This window comes from Nannobrachium achirus, assembly GCF_963921795.1.
Source record: "Nannobrachium achirus genome assembly, chromosome: 24".
Taxonomy (NCBI): domain Eukaryota; kingdom Metazoa; phylum Chordata; class Actinopteri; order Myctophiformes; family Myctophidae; genus Nannobrachium; species Nannobrachium achirus.
Window position 1 is genome coordinate 19,409,563 of NC_137831.1, and position 22,983 is coordinate 19,432,545.

At 43.5% G+C, this 22,983-nt stretch overlaps 1 protein-coding gene across 1 annotated transcript; it reads right to left on the bottom strand.

Annotated features, from left to right (window-relative positions):
- Positions 1 to 3,722: 3,722 nt before the first annotated feature.
- Positions 3,723 to 6,482, bottom strand: LOC308279978 (hexokinase-2-like; the record flags this gene model as incomplete). Its single annotated transcript, XM_080720216.1, has 1 exon — positions 3,723 to 6,482. One exon carries the CDS (start codon positions 6,480 to 6,482, stop codon positions 3,723 to 3,725), a length of 2,760 nt encoding a protein of 919 aa, XP_080576342.1.
- Positions 6,483 to 22,983: the final 16,501 nt, after the last annotated feature.

The following is a 22,983-nucleotide window of genomic DNA, read 5'->3' on the forward strand; positions in this document are numbered from 1 at the left end:
GAAGTGCTTTGAAGTGTAACAATACCTTTGTAATGTCCATGACAAATAAACCAAAACATAAAATAATAGATATCAAAATGCAGTGAACTGTATGAACAATTTCACTTCTCTGTGAGACCTCTCTATGAGCTTGTAGATCTGCTATTTTTGAAAGATTCCCAAGATAAGGACATTATGTTGAAGGGGGTCTATAAAATGTCTCTGCTGAGGTACTACCTCAAGGCCTGATAATGTCAGCTGTTTCGGTGTTAAACCAGTGTTTAACATAGCAGGACACTGTTCCACGCTGCATAGCTTTGAAACCTTTATTATTCCAAGGGTCTTCAACAGGGGGTCCGGGACAAAGTTTGTGTGATAGAAACCTTTTTTTACCTGAGAACTTTAGCCAAAAATAGCAGATCTACAAGCTCACAACACCTCACGCTGTTGCGAGGCGTTGTGAGCTTGATCGGCTATTTTAAGCAAATAAGTTTAGTGTAGAGGGGAAAAGTACAGAGTGAAAGGTCAAGTTTATTAGACGCTTCTAGTGGTTAAATATCTGAAAACACAAATTGACATGAATCCAAAACATACTGATAATTGTGCTGTCAAATGATGAAACTATATGGAATCTACGAAAAGGTTGTGGGGCCGGGGCCACAGGTTATCATCAAAGGACCATACTGGCATCAATACATGTCAATATCAATTCAGGTTTAGGCAATATGTTTTACATAAAATCTATTTCCCATGAATAGTAAGGTCATAGTCAGTGAAGTAAATGGACTAAATAGACCACTGTCTGTAATAGTCCTTTAAAAGCCGTGGATAATCAGTTTGAAGAGCTCATTTGCAAACTTCTATGACGAACACAGCTTGTAACCAGATAACTGTGTGTGTGTGTGTGTGTGTGTGTGTGTGTGTGTGTGTGTGTGTGTGTGTGTGTGTGTGTGTGTGTGTGTGTGTGTGTGTGTGTGTGTGTGTGTGTGTGTGTGTGTGTGTGTGTGTGTGTGTGTGTGTGTGTGTGTGTGTGTGTGTGTGTGTGTGTGTGTGCGCGCGCGCACGAATGGGTGTGTGTGCGCGCGCGCGCACGAATGGGTGTGTAGCTGCCTGGAGGAAATAGCCCCTTGTCTCGTCCCTGTCCTCTCTGAACTGTCAAAATGTCTCCCACACTCATGTTGTGGTGCTATCAGGACAAAGAGAGGAAGCAGAGAAGTTGTGTACTGACTGTGTGTGTGTGCGTGTGCGCGCGCGCGTGTGTGTGTATGTGTGTGTGTGTGTGTGTGTATGCGTGTGTGTACACACACATGCAACATGAGGTAAAGTATTTTATGGACAAAATGTTTTTTTTTAGGGTTACAACGGTGAAGAGACACAGTTGTGTATAACTGTGATCTCGCGTAAGGAATGGACAGACAGACAGACAGGCGGAGAGATGAATGGATGGATGGAGAAAGGGACAGACACGAACAGATTGACAGATGAACAAAAGATACATTGTTGCATGTCGTATATGGTCTTATAACTTCGTCCACCAGATTCCTTCAATGAGAAACTATGAGATTTCTATTTACATTGTCTGTACACACATGCAAACCATTCACAAGGCGATTATCTTTTGCATTGACTTTGAAAGTTGTTTTTAGGGTGACACAAAACAGATGCCTATTGCCATTGGGACTCAACAGTGGGGAATGTAACATAATGACCTGTTATGTTGCCTATGCGTGTCTTGCACTGTGCACCATTGTGTTACTTAAAGGAGTAGTTCACCTCCAAAATAACTTTTTTTCTATCATGCCATGGAGACTTGAGTTCAATAATATATATATATATTTTTTGTATTTATCGCATTCATAAGACAAAAATGTGATTATAGTAAATTTACCCCCAATGATTCCAGATGCATGGGGACCCAAATGCATGGCCCTGGATGGGGAAACCATCAGGGTATGTTTACTATAATCAATGTCTTAGAATTGCAAAAAAAACTAAAATATATTATTGAACTCAAGTCTCCACGCATGAGTAATCAATAGAGGAAAAAGTCAATTTGGGGGTGAACTATTCCTTTAAAGGGGAATACCTTTTTTTAACTTTTTGAACTAACCTATATTAATGAACTAATTCATTAATGTAGGTTGATTGATTGTGGGGTCATGTGACATCATGAATGTGTACTATGCAAGCCAAAGAGTACACCTTCATATTGTCACAGTGATCACATGACCCCCTAATCAATCCTCCAGTTCTAGGTAACACAGAAGGGGGGACCTTTTTCTTATTTCCACACAACAACTCTAAGGTATATTAATGACAATGTTGAAAATGAGTGGTATTCCCCTTGCAATGCTTGATCAGTAGTGTCACCATGGAACAGGTGAACTCATTAACATACAATAACCACTAATAACAACGATAACTTCCGGCCCAGAGAACTATTAGCAGTGTGCTGTAAGACATAGTAACTTCTGTTATTGATCTACTATAGCAGTTCTTGATATCCTGCCTTCAGGTGTCAACCATGATGCTGTCACACTGTTATCTTTCGTACACTTCCTGCTTTTGGTTCAGGGCCAAATAAATGAGGACTTTTATTATCTAACACACATCCTGTACTGAGATTTTGGACAGGACAGTCACGTAATTGTAGCTTTCATGGCCTGTTTTGTTGTGACCTATATACTGCTAGAAAAGACATTGACATAATAAAAGTTGCACAAAAGTGTGTTGAAAATATATTTTATAAGACCAATGACAAGGCCACTTTTAGCCACTATGGGCCAGAGGGCGTGACCTGCTTTTATTTCCACTTTCTATAGGCCTACTAGTAAGACGCCTCAGGGTGACCTGCGACCTCGCCCTAAACTTTAAAGGGACAATACTCTCTGCCATCTGGCCAGTGATGTATATTGGTTACCCATATATGGAGATCCATGTACTGTATGCTGATATGCTGTAAGAGCCCAAAAATGCTTACTCAGTAGTTCGTTAACTTATGTGAAAGTCCTATGATGTCTAGGACATCTGACATCATACCCTTTTATGTCGCATGTCGCTCTGAGGCGTCTTACTAGTATAACAAGACCAGGTCAACCTGGTTGTGCCAGACCCCGGTTCTGCCAACCCCCTGTCTATCATCATCATTTATGACATCATGCCTTTTGTAGGTATGTCATCATCATGTCATCATCATATATACCCTTTATATAGAAAACCCGGACAGACAGACCGACATTTGCTTATGTAGGCCTACCCATTTCATGGGTCTGGCAAAAACTGGAAATAAAAGCAGGTCACACCCTCTGGCCCATAGTGGCCTCGCCATTGGTCTTTAGAATAAAATATATTTTCAACACACCTTATTATGTCAATGTATTCTCCGTTAGTGTGGTATGTGGCCGATGTGGCCTCCATTTTGGTCGGCAATGTGCGACCCCAATGGCACCCTCCCGCGACCCACATTGGGTCGGGACTCATAGTTTGAGAACCGCTGGCTTAAACACTCTCTTAAACTGTTCCCTTGGCCGAGCAAGCCTCGTGGACTCCAGACTGCTGTCTGACCACATGCCCATGCCTTGCGAATCCTTTTAATTATGTTTTAAACATTTTTTTTCCCCAGACATTTTCAATCAATATTGCATATACATGTTCCGCACTATGCCCGAGGGACATATTCTTCCTGTCAGAACGGAGCTATCTATTCAAGAAGGCATTGAGCATTTCCAGAGCCCAGGGAGTCATTAGTGCTGCCTTGCATCTCTGATCCTGCAGGCCACTGCTGTGATGAGCGCTGCTCCCTTCCCACTGCCATCCTCTGAATGTAGCAGGGTGACCTCGCACTGTGGTGACAAACTTCCAACCGTCTCCTGCATGACGCTGGAGAAATGCGGGTGTAGTTTGTGCAGGCTTCCGTCCACCCCCACAGTGACGTGGAGCCTCTCCAAGTGGCGGTTCTGTCGGATCTTGTCCACGACAGCAGCAAGGCCTGCGCCACACAGCTGGGCTGCGCGCCGCGACACCACGCTGCACACCTCCTTCACCAGAATGCTGTCGTCACAGGTGGAGTTGGCGAGGCCCAGGTGTTGCAGGATGGAGCGCACCTGTAGCAGTGCCAGTCGGTCACTTTCAATCTGTGACAGGAACTTGGTCTCAAAGATGCCTGGAGTATTGAGGCGCTCAGACAGCCTGCCTCTAAACAGCAGACCCTTGGCAGTGAACTCCAGCAGCACGTTCCTGACGATCTCCCCCAGGTACAGCCCGCTGATCATCTTCTCGTACCTGTGTATCCCCGGGTGGGTCGAGGTGTCGTCCACGGTGTGGTCGAACTTGGTACGGAACTCATCAAGCTCCCCGCGGTCTCCAAATGCACCCCACTCCATGTTGACACACATTCTCCCTTCCTTACCTTCCACCAACTCGACATTCTCCATCTCTTCCATGTAGCAGGCATTGGTGCCTGTTCCCACAATGAGTCCCACTTCACACATAGGATTGTCAAAGGCGCAAGTCATCATTGTCCCCACCGTGTCATTCACCAATGCCACCACATCCAATTCAAGCTCATCTGTGCGGTGGATCGCATCCTTCAACAGTGTCACTACATCCTTCCCCTCACAGCCGCTAGCTTTGAAACCCTTGGTCCAATTCAGCAAAATGCCCTGATCCAGGTCATTTTGTTGACAGGGGAAGGAGAATACAAAGCCAAGAGGCAAGGTCGTGCCTTTCATTCCCATATATGACAGAAAGTCAGCAATGCAATGTACAATGTGGTCGAAGAGCTTCTCCCCTGTGCCCTGCATGATGTCTTGGGGGATGGCGTAGATCTTTTTGTGCATCTCTACATTACGCTTCTTGCCACTTTGCACACGCACCAAAAGCACGCGGAAGTTGGTGCCACCAAGGTCCAGAGCCAAGAAGTCACCGCTTTCTGTTCCGTCTGGTGTGGCCCGGACATAGGTGGGAAGCATCTTGACACTGGCTACTTGGTGGGTTTCCTTGGCCAGACCCTGCACCATCTCCTCACCCATCCTCCTCTTCACATCCAACAGCTGCTCATGGCTAAGTCGCAACTCGTCCAGGATGCACTGACGCTCTGCATGCTGCTTGGCCAGGCGATAGGCCACAGCTGTCACCATGGCTGCTCCCTTCCCACTGCCAGCCCCTGAACGTATGAAGCGCGCATTGCAGTCTGGCATCAGCTGCTGCACCATCTTGTGGAGCCTTTCTGCAAACTCTGGATGGTTTTTGTAGACAGACCCGTCCACCCCGATGGTGCTGTGGAGCGTCTTTTCTGCCTTGTTGTCCTTGATCTGCTGTAGCACAGCTACCAGTGTGGCAGCACAGAGGTGGGCGGCCCTCGTCGACACAATCTGACACACCCTCTGGGTGGCTACGCAATCCTCAGCTGATGGCTCCAGACCCAGGTCGCGGAGCACCGTCTCAGAACTCACCAGACCGTCCTTGTCATTGTCGTTGTCAATGGCCGAGACATAGCTGGTGTGGAATTGTGCAGTGGTGAGGAGGTCTGGTGTTATCTGTCCCTTGAAAAGCAGCTTTTCCTTAGCCATCTTCACCAGGATCAGTCGGACAAGCTCCCCCATGTATAGACCACTGATCATCTTCTCAAACAGCTGCTTTCCCGGGTTTAGGGAGCCGGCATCTATCTCTCGGTCAAAGTTGGTGCGCAGGTCCTCTAGGGTCCCATCATCTCCAAAAGCTCCCCATTCCATGTTGACGCACATCCTCCCTTCATCACCCTCCACCATCTCCAGGTTGCGCATTTCCTCCATATAGCAGGCATTGGTGCCTGTTCCTACAATCAGGCCAATCTCACACTGATTGTACTCATAGCCACAAGTCATCATTGTGCCCACTGTGTCATTAATCACAGCCACTATTTCAACGTCAAAGTCCCCTCGTTTCTTGATGGCTTTCCTCAGGAGACTGACCACATCCTTCCCTTCCACACCACTCGCCTTGAAGCCTTTGGTCCATGATACCAGAATACTCTCATCCAACTTGTTCTGCTGGCAAGGGAAAGAGAAGGTCAAACCCAGCGGAAGTGTTTTCTCTTTTATGCCCATCTTATCCAGGAACTCAGACAGGCAATCAGCTATGTGGTCGAACAACTCTGAGCCGCAGCCTCTCTTAAGGTGTTCTGGAATATCGTAGATTTGATTTTTCATTTCCACCTCCCGCTTGCCGTTTGATGACACATTGACCAGCAGCACACGGAAGTTACTCCCACCAAGGTCCAGGGCCAAGAAATCACCGCTCTCCGTTCCATCAGGAATTGAGCGCACATACGTGGGCAGCATCTTGACAGCTGCAATAGAGTTCGTGTCACGGCGCAGGCCCTTACCCATCTCTCGCCGGAACCTCGACGAGATGTCCATCAGGGTCTCATCAGACAGCCGCAAGTGGGACAGATATTTGTCCACTTTTTGTACCTGGTCTTGATTAAGTTGGGTGAAGTAGTTTGACAGATGTGAGTCTATCATTTCCTCGTGTGATGAGTTACGTTCCTCTCCTTGAGTGACTGACATCGTTTATCCGTTGTTTGGAGATGTTTCACTTCTGTATGTCTTCTATACGAACAGTGATCCAATATGAACACTGTGACTGCCCCCATCCTTTTTATACTGCACCTAAAGAGGTGTCATCGTGACATCAGCAGGATATGGCACATCCTGATGATGTCAGATATAACCGTATAGAGTTCTCACTACAGCTACATCCAAATATGGTGTATGTCATCTAATCTAACTGTCAGTATGATGTCAGACTCAAATTACACAGCTAGCTCCATATATGGAGCTCCAAGTCAACCATGATTGGTGTCTCTTCTGTGTCCATATATGGAGATTTCTGTCTGTCTAACTAGGTCCCTTTTGTGACCATATATGGAGATATCTGTATATGTCAGTCTTTGTCCCTTTTATGCCCATATATGGAGATCCATGATGTCATCAGTATATGCCCATATATGGCCATACTGATATGCCCATATAAGGAGATCTCTGTATCTGTTGACCCTTGTCCATTTTATGCCCATACATGGAGATCTCTGTATCTGTCAGTCCTTCTCCCTTTTATGCCTATATATGGAGATTTCTGATGTCATCAGTATATGCCAATATATAGTTTAGAAACCTGCCTATCAGTGAAATCATCATCATTAGGCTTTTTTTGTTTTTGTTTCTTATTAGCTTGGATTCCCCATCGAGACACAGGTTCGGAATCTCTGTATGCGGAGCTGATGTCTGAAATCAGTGTTTTCCGGAACCGGCACTGTGTCTGCAGAGATCTCCATATATGGGCATAAAATGGACACAGACAGACAGATACAGATATTTCCATATATGGGCATAAATGGACACAGGCAAACAGATGGTCAAAACGGTATAATGGGGTTTGCATTAAAGGGTGGGGCATTCATTCCCTATTTACATCGTTCCTGAGTAGGCCGGTCCCCGACTAGACGCTTGGCCGCCCGACAGACAGATACAGAGATCTCCATATATGTGCATAAAATGGATGCAGACAGACAGATACAGATATCTCCATATATGGGCATAAATGGACACAGGCAAACAGATGGTCAAAACAGGTCCTATGACAACAGGTATAATGGGGTTTGCATTACACAGACTTCGGCACATGCATTCCCCGCCGCAGCAGGGAGTGCAGTGCCCGGTGCCCGTTCCTGCGTAGGCCGGTCCCCGACTAGACGCTTGGCCGCCCGCCCGACAGATACAGATATCTCCATATATGGGCATAAATTGACACAGGCAAACAGATGGTCAAAACAGGTCCTATGACAACAGGCATAATGGGGTTTGCATTAAAGGGTGGGGCATTCATTCCCTATTTACATCTTTCCTGAGTATGCCGGTCCCCGACTAGACGCTTGGCCGCCCGACAGACAGATACAGATATCGCCATATATGGGCATAAATTGACACAGGCAAACAGATGGTCAAAACAGGTCCTATGACAACAGGCATAATGGGGTTTGCATTAAAGGGCGGGGATTCATTCCCTATTTACATCGTTTCCGAGTTGGCCGGCCCCTGACTAGACGCTCGGCCATTCCAAATTGTCACTTTGTCACAATTGTCAATTTAGAAATGTAATATACCCTTAAACTTTGTTGGTTTGTTTACTGTTGAGTGAGAAAACAATGGTGCACATTAAGCTAATCATCTGGGGACCCCCCAAAATAATTTGGGAACCCCCATGGGGGTCCCGACCCACAGGTTGAGAATCACTGCTTTAGACTAGAGGGAAACTTGAGTGAGAACAATCAGTAACTAATCCAGGACCAGCTCTGGCTGCAGCTGTAACAAAGTCCAAGATAAAATATTTCCTGGCCTCCACAGCATGAATGAGTCATGTCCTTGCCTTAGTCTCTCAGGTCTATGGCCTCGCGAGTTCCTGGATAACCAATGATTAACTGATAAATAGCATCCATCTCGTCCTCCTGTTATGGATATGAAAACAAAGCAGTCAGCTGTTATCAATGATATTGCTGTGCTTACCTGTACACACACACACACGCTCGCACGCACGCACGCACGCACGCACGCAGAATGACTTTATGGATAAGCTGACAGAAGGCTATCTGTGGGTGTTGATACGGGCCGACGTTTTTTGTAGGCCTACTGCATGCTCATTGGGGTGGAGTTGGGGGAAACTGATCTCCTCACTAAGGAGTTTTCCCAGTTCCCATTGTAGACAAACAACTGAACACATGTACAGATATTAGGGAATGTAAATGTATGTAGTACAGGCCTTCTCTATTGCTATATACAGATGTATATGAAATGTAAATTCCTACTGCTTATACTGTAGACATACATATATGGCCTTTCTGCACATCAATGGATCAGAGATGTTTGTTATCGCAAATCCTATTGATTTTACACCTCCCACTCCCACACTCATTGCCCATTGCCAAGGTGATCTGCTGCTTGAGTTCCTTTGTGAGTGGGTGGCACTGTACTGTACTGTACTGTACTGTACTGTACTGTACTGTACTGTACTGTACTGTACTGACTTTAGCTTGTCTAGTTTTTGAGCGGTGGTCACAACGCTCCTATACGTGGCCGTGTGTGTGGGTCTGTCTGTCTGTCTCCGTCCGTGTATGTAGCCTAAACTTCGGCGCGTAACTAGTGCCGCACCATTTACGCCACCCCCGCAATATATATATCAAAATGTGCGGCTCGGCCGGGAATGGTGTGCTATTACCTTTCGTTCCGATCCGCCTTACCATGCCGACGTAATCGGCAAAAAACGACGCTTAATTGTCCCCATTGACTTATAATGGGACAATGCAAGAAATCACTTTCAAGTATTTTTCTCTCGTAAACCATAGGAGCTACAGTTTCAAACCTCGGAGAGGAGATTCATAATGATTTTAAGAATGAATCGAAAAATAATTACATCACTCGGCCTCATGGTGGCGCTATAACGGCCCACTTTACGTTTTGCCCCGTAACTCTTGAACCGTAGATCGGAAAATTAAAATTCTTTTTTCCCTGGATTCCTTGGGTCCATATAGGCCACGCCCATTTGCGCCAGGATAGATTTTCCGCCATCTTGAATTTTCTCCAAAACACTTTTTGCTCCTTTTCCTACATATTTTCTTCAAATGTCACAAAAATCGGTACACATGATCTATGAGGTGGGTAAACCACCGCTCAGTTCACACGGGTGTGATTTTTGTTGTTATTTTTGGGGTATTTGATACCATAAATGATATTTTATATTCTTGCATTTGCTGCTGTTGTTGTTGCACAGTCTTGAGAACATCCCTCACCAACAGATCTCTAGTTGTACCTATATGAGTGAGAGACAAATAAAACACTCTTGCTCAGTTCCACCAGTATTATATCTTTGTATCAGTACTTTCCTCGCTTTCTAGGATCATTAACAGCCTATAGAAGTGAGTCTATCTACTGGTCCATGTGATTGACAGATTCTGATTATTCATGCTTCATGATTGCTGTGTGGCGATGTGCCTCCATATTTTTGGGTATAAGTGCAGATGTATGTCTGCATGGAATGACCTCTAGGGTCCCTATTCTGGGCTTGTCATAATAGAGCATTTGGCAAAAATAGCAGATCTATAAGATTATGTCATCTGTTATTTTTGATGAAGAGATGTGCTGTAGTCGAGATGAAAAAGGAGTAGACCAAGCACCTGGGGGACCCCGGTCAATGTATAATAGTAGATGTGAATGTGCAACTAAATCTTTAATAAGACACTTTCTTCCTGTGAATGACTGACCCACAGTGTGTGTAAAGGGGTAAGAACCGCTTAATTGGCAGAAAGATTCTAAGAAAATCCAAATATTCAACCCAGTTAGCATATCAACACACATTTCAGCTACTACTCACTATTTTAGGAACAAAAGGGAGATTATTTTGTATTATCATTTTTTATGTAAGAACATTCTTTTTATCGTTTTACTTTACTACTACTTATAGACAATAATGGTGGTTGAAAGACATTAAAAACAAGTGACATTCTGTCATTTCCATCATAGGACGGAACAAGAAGCCTACAATTATTAAATTACCTCTCTCTCTCTCTCTCTCTCTCTCTCTCTCTCTCTCTCTCTGTGCAATGCAGTCACACTCCTTACACGTGGACTTAATTTCTTTCTTTCTCTCCCTCTGGTTTGATACAACAATGATGACAAAGTGAACAAGGATGAGCGTGGGCTGTCAGATATCCCCAGGACAGAGAGCTTGTCCTGATATCTCTGTTGATCTTTAATAGAACTAGCCTAACTACATTTTTTTTAACTTAATGACACTGACTGCACCAATGTGATGGTGCCAAATAAGCCATCTTAACTCCTAATAATCTAAGCTTATGTAAGTAGGCTAGTGTTTGAGTGACTCAGATGTACTTTACAACAGTGCATAAATTAAGCATTATGGAGAAGTGTTTCAGTTTTGCCTACCCCCACAAACAGCCTCAAACCAGGCTGCTATATTCAGCTCAGAATCTCATAACTATCCACTGAAGGATAGATGGTTTGTTGCTACTAAAAAAAACAAATTATTGAGTAGTGTTCGCCTACCTTCTCACACTGGAAGATTGGTTTGGAACTGGTGAGGGGAATATCATCTACTCTCATTGGCAGAGTAGAGCAACCCAAGTTTTATTCTTCACACTATCATTTAATTTCATATCACATTTTACATGGCCCTCTACACCAAAACCCACATAGATTCTTTGCTACCGAGCCAAATGGTTTGACTCGTATAATTATTTCTAGAAGAAATAACATCTAATGTTTAATGTAATTGCGACCGAAGGTCGCAGTATACCATGAGAAATGTCGTAGCTTGTCTCCGTCTGTATGTCTGTTCAGTCAGTCAGTCCGTACACATTTTTACAATCTATTGGTTCCCTTGTCACTGTGACATCACTCTGACATCATGCTTTGATGTCACTGTGACCTCACGCTCTGGCTTGATGTCCCTTCTATGCCCATATATTTTATGCCCATATATAGTCGACAATGTGATGTCAGAACATGCCCATATATGGTCATTCCCAGATCACACTTGCAAACTATTTACATCCTTGTTCGTTTTATGCCCATATATGGAGAACCCTGTCCCAGTGTCATCAATAATAAGGGCATATCTGGGAATGCCCATATATGGGCATGTTCTGACATGCCCATGCCCATATATGGGCATTCCCAGATCACACTTGCAAATGAATTACGTCCTTGTCCGTTCTATGCCTATATATGGAGATCCCTGTCCCGTTGTCATCAATATTAAGGGCATATCTGGGAATGCCCATATTTGATAATGCCTATATATGGGCATGTTCTGCCAATCTCAACAGGCACTGTTGAGATTGGGTAACTGGTCCGATATACATCACTGACCAGATAGCCAAGAATTGGTGCGACGAGGTCCCATGTTGCCCAGAGGCATCTTACTAGTATACTATACAAACCTCATATTATTACAGAATACCAGTAAGACTCCCTAATCGGGAGATAAGCGACCGTTGGTCGCTTATCTCCACAAATAGGCCAAAAGTTTGTTTTACCAATTATTACACTCTATGTGAACATTTACATCAACAAATCCCAAGTACTATGCAGAACGACCCATTTCAAGTTTTTAATGTACAACAATATTTAGAAAATAGGTCTACAAGCTGACAGTCCTTGTCCCTTATATTCCCATAGGTTATATGGAGATCTCAGTGTTTGTCAGTCCTTGTTCATTTATGCCCATATATGGACATCTCTATATCTACTGTAACAGTCCTTGTCCCTTTATGCCCATATATGGAGATCTCTTAACTGTAAGTCCTTGTCCCTTTTATGCCCATATATGGATATTCCTGATGTCATCAGTATATGAACATATATGGGCTTTCTGATATGCCCATATATGGAGATCTCTTAACTGTAAGCCCTTGTCCCTTTTATGCCCATATATGGATATCCCTGATGTCATCCGTATATGCCCATATATGGGCTTTCTAATATGCCCATATATGGAGATCTCTGTATCTCCATATATGGGTATAAAAGGATACTTCAGGTCTGACATCAGGTTTGTTTATATTGGGTTGCTAGGTTTGACATCACAAACTCTATGGGCCATCTGGCCTAGAAATCTATATTTGGGCATAGATGACTCATCGTGACCTCATCACACGTCGACCGCACGTGTGACCGACGGACGGCCGGTGGAGGTTTTCATACCAGTAAGACTCCCTAATCGGGAGATAAGCGACCGTTGGTCGCTTATCTCCACAAATAGGCCAAAAGTTTGTTTTACCAATTATTACACTCTATGTGAACATTTACATCAACAAATCCCAAGTACTATGCAGAACGACCCATTTCAAGTTTTTAATGTACAACAATATTTAGAAAATAGGTCTACAAGCTGACAGTCCTCGTCCCTTATATTCCCATAGGTTATATGGAGATCTCAGTGTTTGTCAGTCCTTGTTCATTTATGCCCATATATGGACATCTCTATATCTACTGTAACAGTCCTTGTCCCTTTATGCCCATATATGGAGATCTCTTAACTGTAAGTCCTTGTCCCTTTTATGCCCATATATGGATATTCCTGATGTCATCAGTATATGAACATATATGGGCTTTCTGATATGCCCATATATGGAGATCTCTTAACTGTAAGCCCTTGTCCCTTTTATGCCCATATATGGATATCCCTGATGTCATCCGTATATGCCCATATATGGGCTTTCTAATATGCCCATATATGGAGATCTCTGTATCTCCATATATGGGTATAAAAGGATACTTCAGGTCTGACATCAGGTTTGTTTATATTGGGTTGCTAGGTTTGACATCACAAACTCTATGGGCCATCTGACCTAGAAATCTATATTTGGGCATAGATGACTCATCGTGACCTCATCACACGTCGACCGCACGTGTGACCGACGGACGGCCGGTGGAGGTTTTCATACTAAACTGCGACCTTACGGTCGCAACTAAACTGCGACCTTACGGTCGCAATGACATGGTTTCTTGTTACAGTGAGTAATGTGCGTGCATGTCTTGAAGACTTGAAACCAACCATTTAGGTGCCAACATCTACACAGTTGCTCTTTTGGAAGAAAATAAATACTGTGCTACAACACTGCCCTCAGCTGGACATGTCATGGTACATGCACCTCCAACACATCCATTCCAACATGAATTCAGATTTGTCTAGTCATAAATATATGTACTTGATAAGATGACTAGAATGAAATCCATCGGTGGACTACTCTTTGGTTTTATGACTGGAGTTGAGCCCAATAGGTTATGCCAAACACACCACAACATCTGACACAATGCATGGGTCCGGTCAGCCAAATGTTTCCTCAGTTTAGAGTTGGAGTTGGGTTTGGAGTTAAAGGATTCACAAGGATTCACTTCAGTTATGTTGTGCTTTAACTATTGAAAAACAGCAGATATACAAGCTCACAGCACGGCACTGAGTGCCGCACTGCAAGCTTGTAGATCTGCTATTTTTGAAAAATTGTGAAGATTTGTGCAAGTCTTTGAATATTTCAAATCCTTCTGTTTCTGTCAGTGCTGCTCAAACAGTTTCATGTGAAGGACCCCCTTGGCCACGGACCCCCATCTCAAAATATTTAGTTCCAGGGACCTCCCAGAAGCAAAATTTGAGTTATAAATGTTTGCTTAAAAATACTTATATTCAAAGATTTGCACACATCTTCATGACATTTTCAGAAATAGCACATCTACAAGCTCGCAGCGCGGCACTCAGTGCCGCGCTTTGAGCTTGTAGATCTGCTATTTTTCAATAGCTAAAGTAGCCTATAATTAAGGCCCCTCCACCTTCGGCCTTAGTAACTCAGTCCCACTTTTCCCCCCCTTGTGACGGCCCTGGTGTCAGTCAGGGTTGTGGTTAGGGTTGTGGCTAGGTTTATGGTTAGGCTTAAGGACAGCGATGTGTAGCACTGTATCTGTATTGTGGTTTGGGCTGCATCCCAAAAAAGCACTGTTTTGTCAGTGATCAGGGACGTCACAAGGGGGGGAAAAGTGGGACTGAGTTACTAGGGCCCAAGGTGGAGGGGCCTTAATTATTGTATACTTTAGCTATTTTTGAAAAGTCGTGAAAATGTGTGCAAATCTTTGAATATATGTATTTTTAAGTGAACATTTGTAACTCAAATTTTACTTCTGGGGGGTCCCTGGAACTACATTTTTTGAGATGAGGTTCCGTGGGCCAAATACATATAATTTTGGGGGTCCTTCACATGAAAATGTTTGAGCATCACTGACATAGAGTAGAAACAGAGTTTAAAAAAAAAAAAGAAAAACGTCAAAGACTTGCACAAATAGCAGATCTACAAGTGAGCTTGTAGATCTGCTATTTTTCAAAAGCACAAAATCCTTGTACCCAGGGCCTCGAATTTGGTGCGACACCCCTGTCAGTGATCCCTGGTACTACAGGCTGCCTCAGCACAATGGCTGCTGGCAAGCTGTGGATTCTTGTTGGCAAATCCCCCTGGTATTGTGGGCCTATTGTTTCGGGGCTTTAGCTGTGTGTGCCCGTCGAACGCCACCTGCCCGCTGCACTCTCTCACCCCAATCAAACCACACCAGTGTAATAATATTGTGCCTCTTCCTGAAAATTCTCTGTGTGGTCTAGAATAAACACTGTCACTGCAGCTGATGTCTGCAACCACTGTGGTGTGTGCATGTGCACGACAGACACGCGTGTACGTGAGGCCGCTCTTGATGATGGCTACACTGTATGGCTAAACCATAACCCACAACTGTGTAAAATCACTTTTCAAAACTGTGATTATTTTCATTCTTTTTTCATATTCGCATATAGCACAAAATAACCACAACAGCAATTACATCAAGTTATATAAAGACTCTGGATTGCAGTGTCTAATTGCAGTGTGCAATTCAAAATACCTTCAGACAGTTCAAGAAATGACTGAATCCGCCTACAATAGCCTACACCTTAAAATGCAATTTGGCAATTTGAGGAATAAGCGCCGTCTCCATCTCTCCTAGGGTAGAGGGTAGATACTCTCACAAAAACATGCAGTAATCCTGGTCTCTACAATGCCTCCCCCTGGCCAGCCGGGGCACCTGATGGAGGGGAAAGGAACTGGTTGAAATAACGTGTTCCTTCCACGTGCTATGTCCAACCTGACCCCTGTCAGGTGATAAGGAGCGGCCTGCTCACTCCTCATGCACTGAAGGAAGCATGAGCCAGGTTGGCAGAAGGAGAGCAGTGCCCAGGATTACAGCTTAGGCAATTGGCATTGGGTGAAAAATGGGTGAAAAATGGGTTAAAAAATCGTGGGATAAAAATGAGAAAAATGCAATTTGCAACTGAAGTGGGACTCCCCCGTCTTTTTGCACTGGGCTACAGAGATAATGCATATCACCACCAATGAGGGGCAGTCAGCTGAGTGCTAGCATTGCTGAGTTGTGATTGGCGTAGCAGCTGACCTGTATGGTTCACTGTATGCTCGTGGCAGTACGTGTGACCTGTGCTGTGATTGGTCAACATTTTGGGGGGCAGAGAATGAGATACTTACACACAGGGGCGTCACAAGGGTGGGAAAAGTGGGACTGAGTTACTAGGGCCCAAGGTGGAGGTTTTATACTTTAGATTTAAAAAAATAGCAGATATACAAGCTCACAGCGCGGCCGAGTGCCATGCTGCGAGCTTGATGGTCTGCTATTTTTTTTAAATCTAAAGTTTCTTTATATTCTTTGAATATTTAGAAGATTTTTTTTTAAAGCGAACATTTGTACCTCAAATTTTGCTTCTGGGGGGTCCCTGGAACTAAATATTTTGAGATGGCTAAATACATATCATTTTGGGGGTCCTTCACATGAAAACGTTTGAGCACCACGGACATAGAAACATAGGTTTAGAAGGATTTGAAATATTCAAAGATTTTTCAAAAATAGCAGATCTACAAGCTTGTATATCTGCTATTTTTAAATAGTTAAAACACAAAATAATGCGTAATCATGCGTTCCCAGTCTAAATGGGTTAAACCCCCACACCCTATGAACATTCATGGGGGGCCCAGAGTGAATACTTGTACCCAGGGCCCAGCATTTGGAGTGACACCCCTGCTTACACAGATTCAGACAAACCACACCCCCAGGCCCATCAGGGTCACACCTTAAAAAAAGGTCTTTGTGTCAGGAATCTCAGGATAGATTTGACAAATACATCAGACGACACCATTTTCATAGTCAGAGAGGCAAAACACAGACCCACTCAGCATGCAGTATGAGGTGCATTTTTATTTAAGACCTAAGCTAGGGAGAAGGGAGCTGAGGGCTGAGGTTAGAACAGGTAGTGGTGTTTGGGGGAGGGGTTGTATCTAAGATGGGATAGGTGAGAATAGGGAATGGATGATAAGCGATATTATCGTGATAAAAAACACTCACGATATCACATCGCAGAGATTTAATTTATCGTGATATTGTCATGCACTGGGATCAATTCACCTTTTATTTGCCCAGCTGCGTATCCGGTACCATTTAAACCTTCAATTGGTAAAACGTACTTATCATTTTTCTCACTCTCTTTTACCAAATCTCTTTGCCAAAAAATAGCCGATCTACTGTACAAGCTCACAACGCGTCGCAACGCATCGCGTTGTAAGCTTGTAGATCTGCTATTTTTTGTTCCACCCCAGGCTAATGGATGTTGGGGATATTTTTATATCACGATAATATCGTAAATCACGATTTCTTTGGTCACAATAATCGTGATATGAAACGTTCATATCGTCCCATCCCTAGGCGGGAAGCAAGGAGTCATTTAAAAATCCTGGATGCGTCGGAAAGACCCGATGGCTGGATGGAGGGCCCCCCACTCGCCGTGGCGCCGGTACTCCCCCTTCTCCAGCAGGTACTGGCGCCCCCTGTAGTTTGGATGTTCATAGAAGACCCAGGCGCCGTCCTTCACGTGGGCGGAGCAGATCTCGCGGTGGCGCCAGTGCTCCGTCAGGCTGGGCATGTCCTCTGCGAACTCGATCATTTGACCGCTGAAATCTTGGCGCTCGTAGACGCGGATCCTGTGCGTGCTGGAGTTCGCCTTTGGGAGACACACAGAGTGGCAAGTCGCCATGAGTCAGAGTTTCATTGGAATATTTTCAAAATAAGTTCTTATTGTAACCTCAATATGAAAATGTGGACCTCTTCAAGAATCAAGAATATACACAAACAAGGTATGCAGCAGAATGATGGTGTGAGATGTTCCGCAAGTACTGTAACACAACTTCCAACTGCGGAATGTGCTGTGTACCTTCATGCATGCAACCCTGAGGATGACCCGTAATGACCCCATGCAGTACACAACTCTAGTTCCGCTCATAGGCTAAAATTTTCAAGATCACAAATGAGCAAGTTGCCATGCATGTTACTGAACACAGTCATGAAAGTTACTGAACACGTTCATGTAACCCCGACCCGGAGGATGAAACCTAAACGTTAGCCCACGACCTTGCCTCTATAGCATCCCCCTCAGCCAAAGATAGCTCATATGCAGACTGCACAATGAGCCCTGCTCCTATATACAGTACTGTATATTCTATAAAAATAAATATATCGTCGTTGGTCATGAAGTGTGGGTCATGACCAAAAGTATAAAGTCGCGGGTGCAAGCGGCCGAAATGGGTTTCCTATTAAGCCTATTAACACTTACGTGTCTGACAAGACGACAGGAACGGACAATGTCATTGAATCCGTTCCAACGCTGGAAGTCAGGGTACTCCCCTCTGGTCAGGATGTACTGGTATCCCATGTAGTTGGGTCTCTCGTAGATCACCCAGGCCCCGCTCTCCACACGGATGGAGTTGCAGTGGGCAACGTGGGAGCTGAGCTCGGTGCAGTCGCTGGTGCACTCATAGAACCGGCCTTGAAAGTTTCTGTCCTCGTAAAAGAAGACCTGCATTGAAGATAGTGCAGCATTAGTTGAACAGCAGATCTATCCCAGATAGATTTTATTATCGGTACATTATAGCAGGGGTCTTCAACAGGGGGTCCTCAGAGATACTACAGGGGGGCCGCCAAATCTTTGTGTGATAGGATCATGTTTTTTACATTAACCACTTTGAACCCTAGCATCCCTGAGTGGAACATTAGACAAAAATACCAATAGAAATCTATGAACATTTCTAATCTGCGACACAATTGTATTCAATATGTAGTGGGGGTCCCTGCTTCATCTCTCTCTCAGCTAAGTGGTCCTTGGCCTGAAAACATTGAAGACCCCTGCATTATAGTGTTTGTAAATAACGTAGTACAATAGTGTGCTTGCAATGTGCAATTTATTTAAGGTTTTTATAAATTGCGTATAGGAAATTGAATATCATGCAAGATTGTAGATGATAATAATAATTACTAACTACTTCTACAACAAACACTAACAATTAAAAAGAGAATGTGTGTAACATTCTTTTTTTTATTACATTGCCAAGTGAATAATAAAGAATAATTTGAAGACATCGATAATAAAAATAAACCTACAATAAAAAGTTGTACAAAAGCTTATCAAAGAAAGAAGTAAAGAATAAGTATAACGATTTGAAAACTGGTTTGGGGTCTACTCCTTGACTCTACTCTAACATAAACATCCACACATGCATGCACATGCACACACGCACGCACGCACACACGCACGCACGCACGCACGCACGCACGCACACACACCCTGCAAACCTAGAAGCATATAGCAAATACAAAAATAAAAAAAAGTATTTTTACATAAATAATACATAAATAAGCTTTTTTTGTTTATTTTTACTTTGCTTAGAAGGAAATTGTTTGACAGTCTGTGCAAGAAGTAATTACTTACCTTCCCAATGCGCTCCATTGTTCCGCGTTATATTTGGTCGTCCTCACTCTGTACAATTAAGCCCCCTGACACAAACACACCACACTGACAGCACCATGGTTGAGATTTATATATGAAGTACAATGAAATGCATTGACAGTAGAATGATTGTCATTCAAATGAGGGTGTCATTAACAGCTGATGCTGTTTGTTTTGCTCTCATGTTTAATACGAGCAGTATTATGCTGAGCTTAAGAGTTTATGGTGCCAGATTACGGATCTGAAATGATTGGCTATAGTGGCAGTCACTGAAATTTGTGGTGATAATTGAATTGCATTTAGTTTTTGGTATCAATGAAATCAAGACGTTTTAGAATGGCATTTGTTGAGTCTTTTACAACTTTCCTCATTACCTCATGCGATGCAAAACCCGCCTGTACAATATTTAAATCAGGGGTCTTCAACAGGGGGCCCGGGACCCCTAGGGGGTCCTCAGAGTTACTACAGGGTGTCCTTCAAATCTTTGTGACTTTTTTATATGAAGCACTTGCTAGCGTCCATATTCGAACTTTAGCCAAAAATAGCAGATTTACAAGCTCTGCGAGGCGCTGTGGTAGATCGGCTATTTTCGGCTAAGAGCTTTGGTGTAGAGGAGAAAAAGAGCAGACTAAGTACAGAGTGAAAGGTCAAGTTTATTAAGTATTGACGGTTCAAGTGGATAAATATCTGAAAACACAAAATTATTGTGCTGTCAAACTATATGGAATCTATGAGAAGGTTGTGGGGGGGTCCCTGCTTCGTCTCTCTCTCAGCTAAGAGGTCCATGGCCTGAAAACGTTGAAGACCCCTGGTCTAAATTGTGACTTTGACCTTTGACCACCAAAACAAAATGATCTCTCCTGGGTGATCATTCCCACTACATTTCATGAAATTCCACTGATCCATTCTCAAATTTGACCTTGATCTGGAATGTGACCTTTGACATTTTCAACCGAAACGTTATCATGTATTTGGGGCAACCTATACTGATCCTTCCCACCAGGAATTTATGAAAATCTTCACATCTACTCTATTTTGCTAAAAGTCAGTTCTCGTCCTTCATTATGACATTGACCTTTGACGCTTTCAATCCAAAATGTTGTGTTAGGGGCAGGCGGGCAGCTTAGGACAGACAGGATTGATTACAATACCCTGCCAAACATTATTTACTGCATGCAGGGTGGGCAAGCATTTTGAAATGCTTAATAATAATGCTAGATCATAATGAAATAACCTTTACATCAGGAGCCATGGAAGATTTATTGTCTCGTGTTGTAGCTTTTATTGCCTGGACAATTCAACAATTACATTGCATATTTTTCCCCATGGATATAACATGATTAATACGCCTTGACCCGTCTCATGGAACCTACGCTTGCCTGCACAGTCCCCCACTCAGCATAACTTTTGTACTCGCCCATCTCCAGCAGGTACTGTTTCCCACTGTAGTTGGGGTGCTCGTAGAAAACCCAAGCCCCTTCGAACACCTTGCAGGAGTGGACTTCTCGGTTGTGCCAGCGCTCGTGCAAGGCTGGCATGTCGTCAGTCAGCTCCATGGACTGGCCTTCAAAGTTAACCCTCTCGAACACCTTCAGTCTCCAGGAGTTCCCCACCTGTTCCCGGGACAAAGCTAGTTAAATTGTACGCAACAAACATCAGGAAAAAATCTGCAATGTGTTGTTGGAAAATAATGGCGGAAAGTCATGACCAACCCTATACTTCATTGACCGGGTTCTCCCAAGGTACTTGGGGCCCCCTCCTTTTTCCCTCTACTACATCAAATCTACAAACTCCAAATGTACAATCTTGCTATTTTCACAGAATGTTCCAACAATAAGCAGTGGTTTTCAACCTTTTCAGGCCGTGACCCCCAAAATAATCATACTTTAAGTGGGGACCCCCACCCTACGAGCACTAAGATATTATGAGGAATTAAATTTTGTATAAAACGGTTCTATTTCGAAAATATCAGAACTACATGCTCACACCGCCTCGCGTTGAGAGGTGTTGTGAGCATGTAGATCGTCTATTTTCACAATTTCTGCCTAATATTTGACAATTTGGCCAATGTTTAATTTATCATTTTAGAGGTATTCAAAATTGTGTAGATACTAGATACCCTCATTGCACTTAAACTTTATGTCGATTTGTTTTCTGTTGAGTGAGAAAACAATGTTTCACATTAAGTTAATCATCTGGGGACCCCCAAAATAATGTGGGGGGGGTCCCGACCCACAGGTTGAGAACCACTGTGTTAAGGCATATCCATAATAAGGCGGTAGGATTCATGCGGATAAAACTGGAACAAACATTTGAGCACTTCAATGAACCTCAAAATAACTTTTTTATATAAAAAGGCATATTGATCTAAGAATTCTCTGAGCTTCTGGGACTGTTTTACTCACATTTATGATTATACGGCAGGACCTGATTGTGTCATTAAAGCCCAACCAGTGCTGGAAGTTGGGATAATCTCCTGGCATTAGGACATACTGGTATCCCCCGAAGTTGGGCCTTTCGTAGACCACCCAACAGCCACCCTCCACTTGGATAGAGTTGCAGCGACTCAAATAGGTTTGCAGGTTACCGCAGTCACCATCACACTCATGGCGCTGTCCTTGGTAGTTCCTGTCATTGAAGAAGATGATCTGGAAAGAATCAAGTTCCTTCAAATATATGATTGTGGTGTGGTGTCTGAAATGGAAACATAGTCTATTCTACAACTTGTTTACTTGTGATTTAATGCAGTGTTTCTCAAACTTTCACATTTCCCTTAACTTTAACAAATGGAACCAAAGGAACCCTAACGGGTCCATTTGGTTCCATTTGTACACTGTCAGAGTTACAGACTTGTATGGGTCAATTTAGACGCCCCTAAACGAACCCACAGAGTCCTTGAAATCCACTTTGAGAAACACTGATTTAGTGGATTGAACTAATTCTTTCCACAATTGAGAATCTAATGGCTTGTCTTGTCTACTTGTAGCAGAACTGAGAATTCACGACAAACATTTATTTTACAATAACATCAGAAATGTACAGTATATGAAGTGAAGTGAATCTTACCTTTGCCATGGTTTACAAGAGTAGGTCACACACGATACATGATTACAACATTAAAGTATAGGCTCCAGCAATATTCTCTTTATACAGGACAAGAACAATAACACCAAGCACATGGTTCACGGCAGTTGAATTGGAAAATTCAATCCGTGATTCAAATATTTATCCAGGCTTATCACATTGTTCTGAATCAGTGGAGCCCCCACCTCTGAACAATGCAAAAGGGGAAAAGTGCAAACCATCCCAGAGCCACTGGATGCTGCAGAGCATGCTGGCAAACACATGCAAGGGCACAGGAGGACATTTGGTTTGATATCAAATGTTTTTTTTTTGGCTGAGTCAAATCCTTAAAGAGTCAAGCAATGGCATGAGAAATGCAAGCTTGAATCCTCAACTTCAATCCTAGCATCCCTGTTCTATGGCCAACATTATACAAAAAAATCTGATCTACAAGCTCACAATGTTTTGTGCTGTGACGCATTGTGAGCTTGTAAATCAGCTATTTGAGGCAAAGAGGTTTAGTGTAGAGGGGGA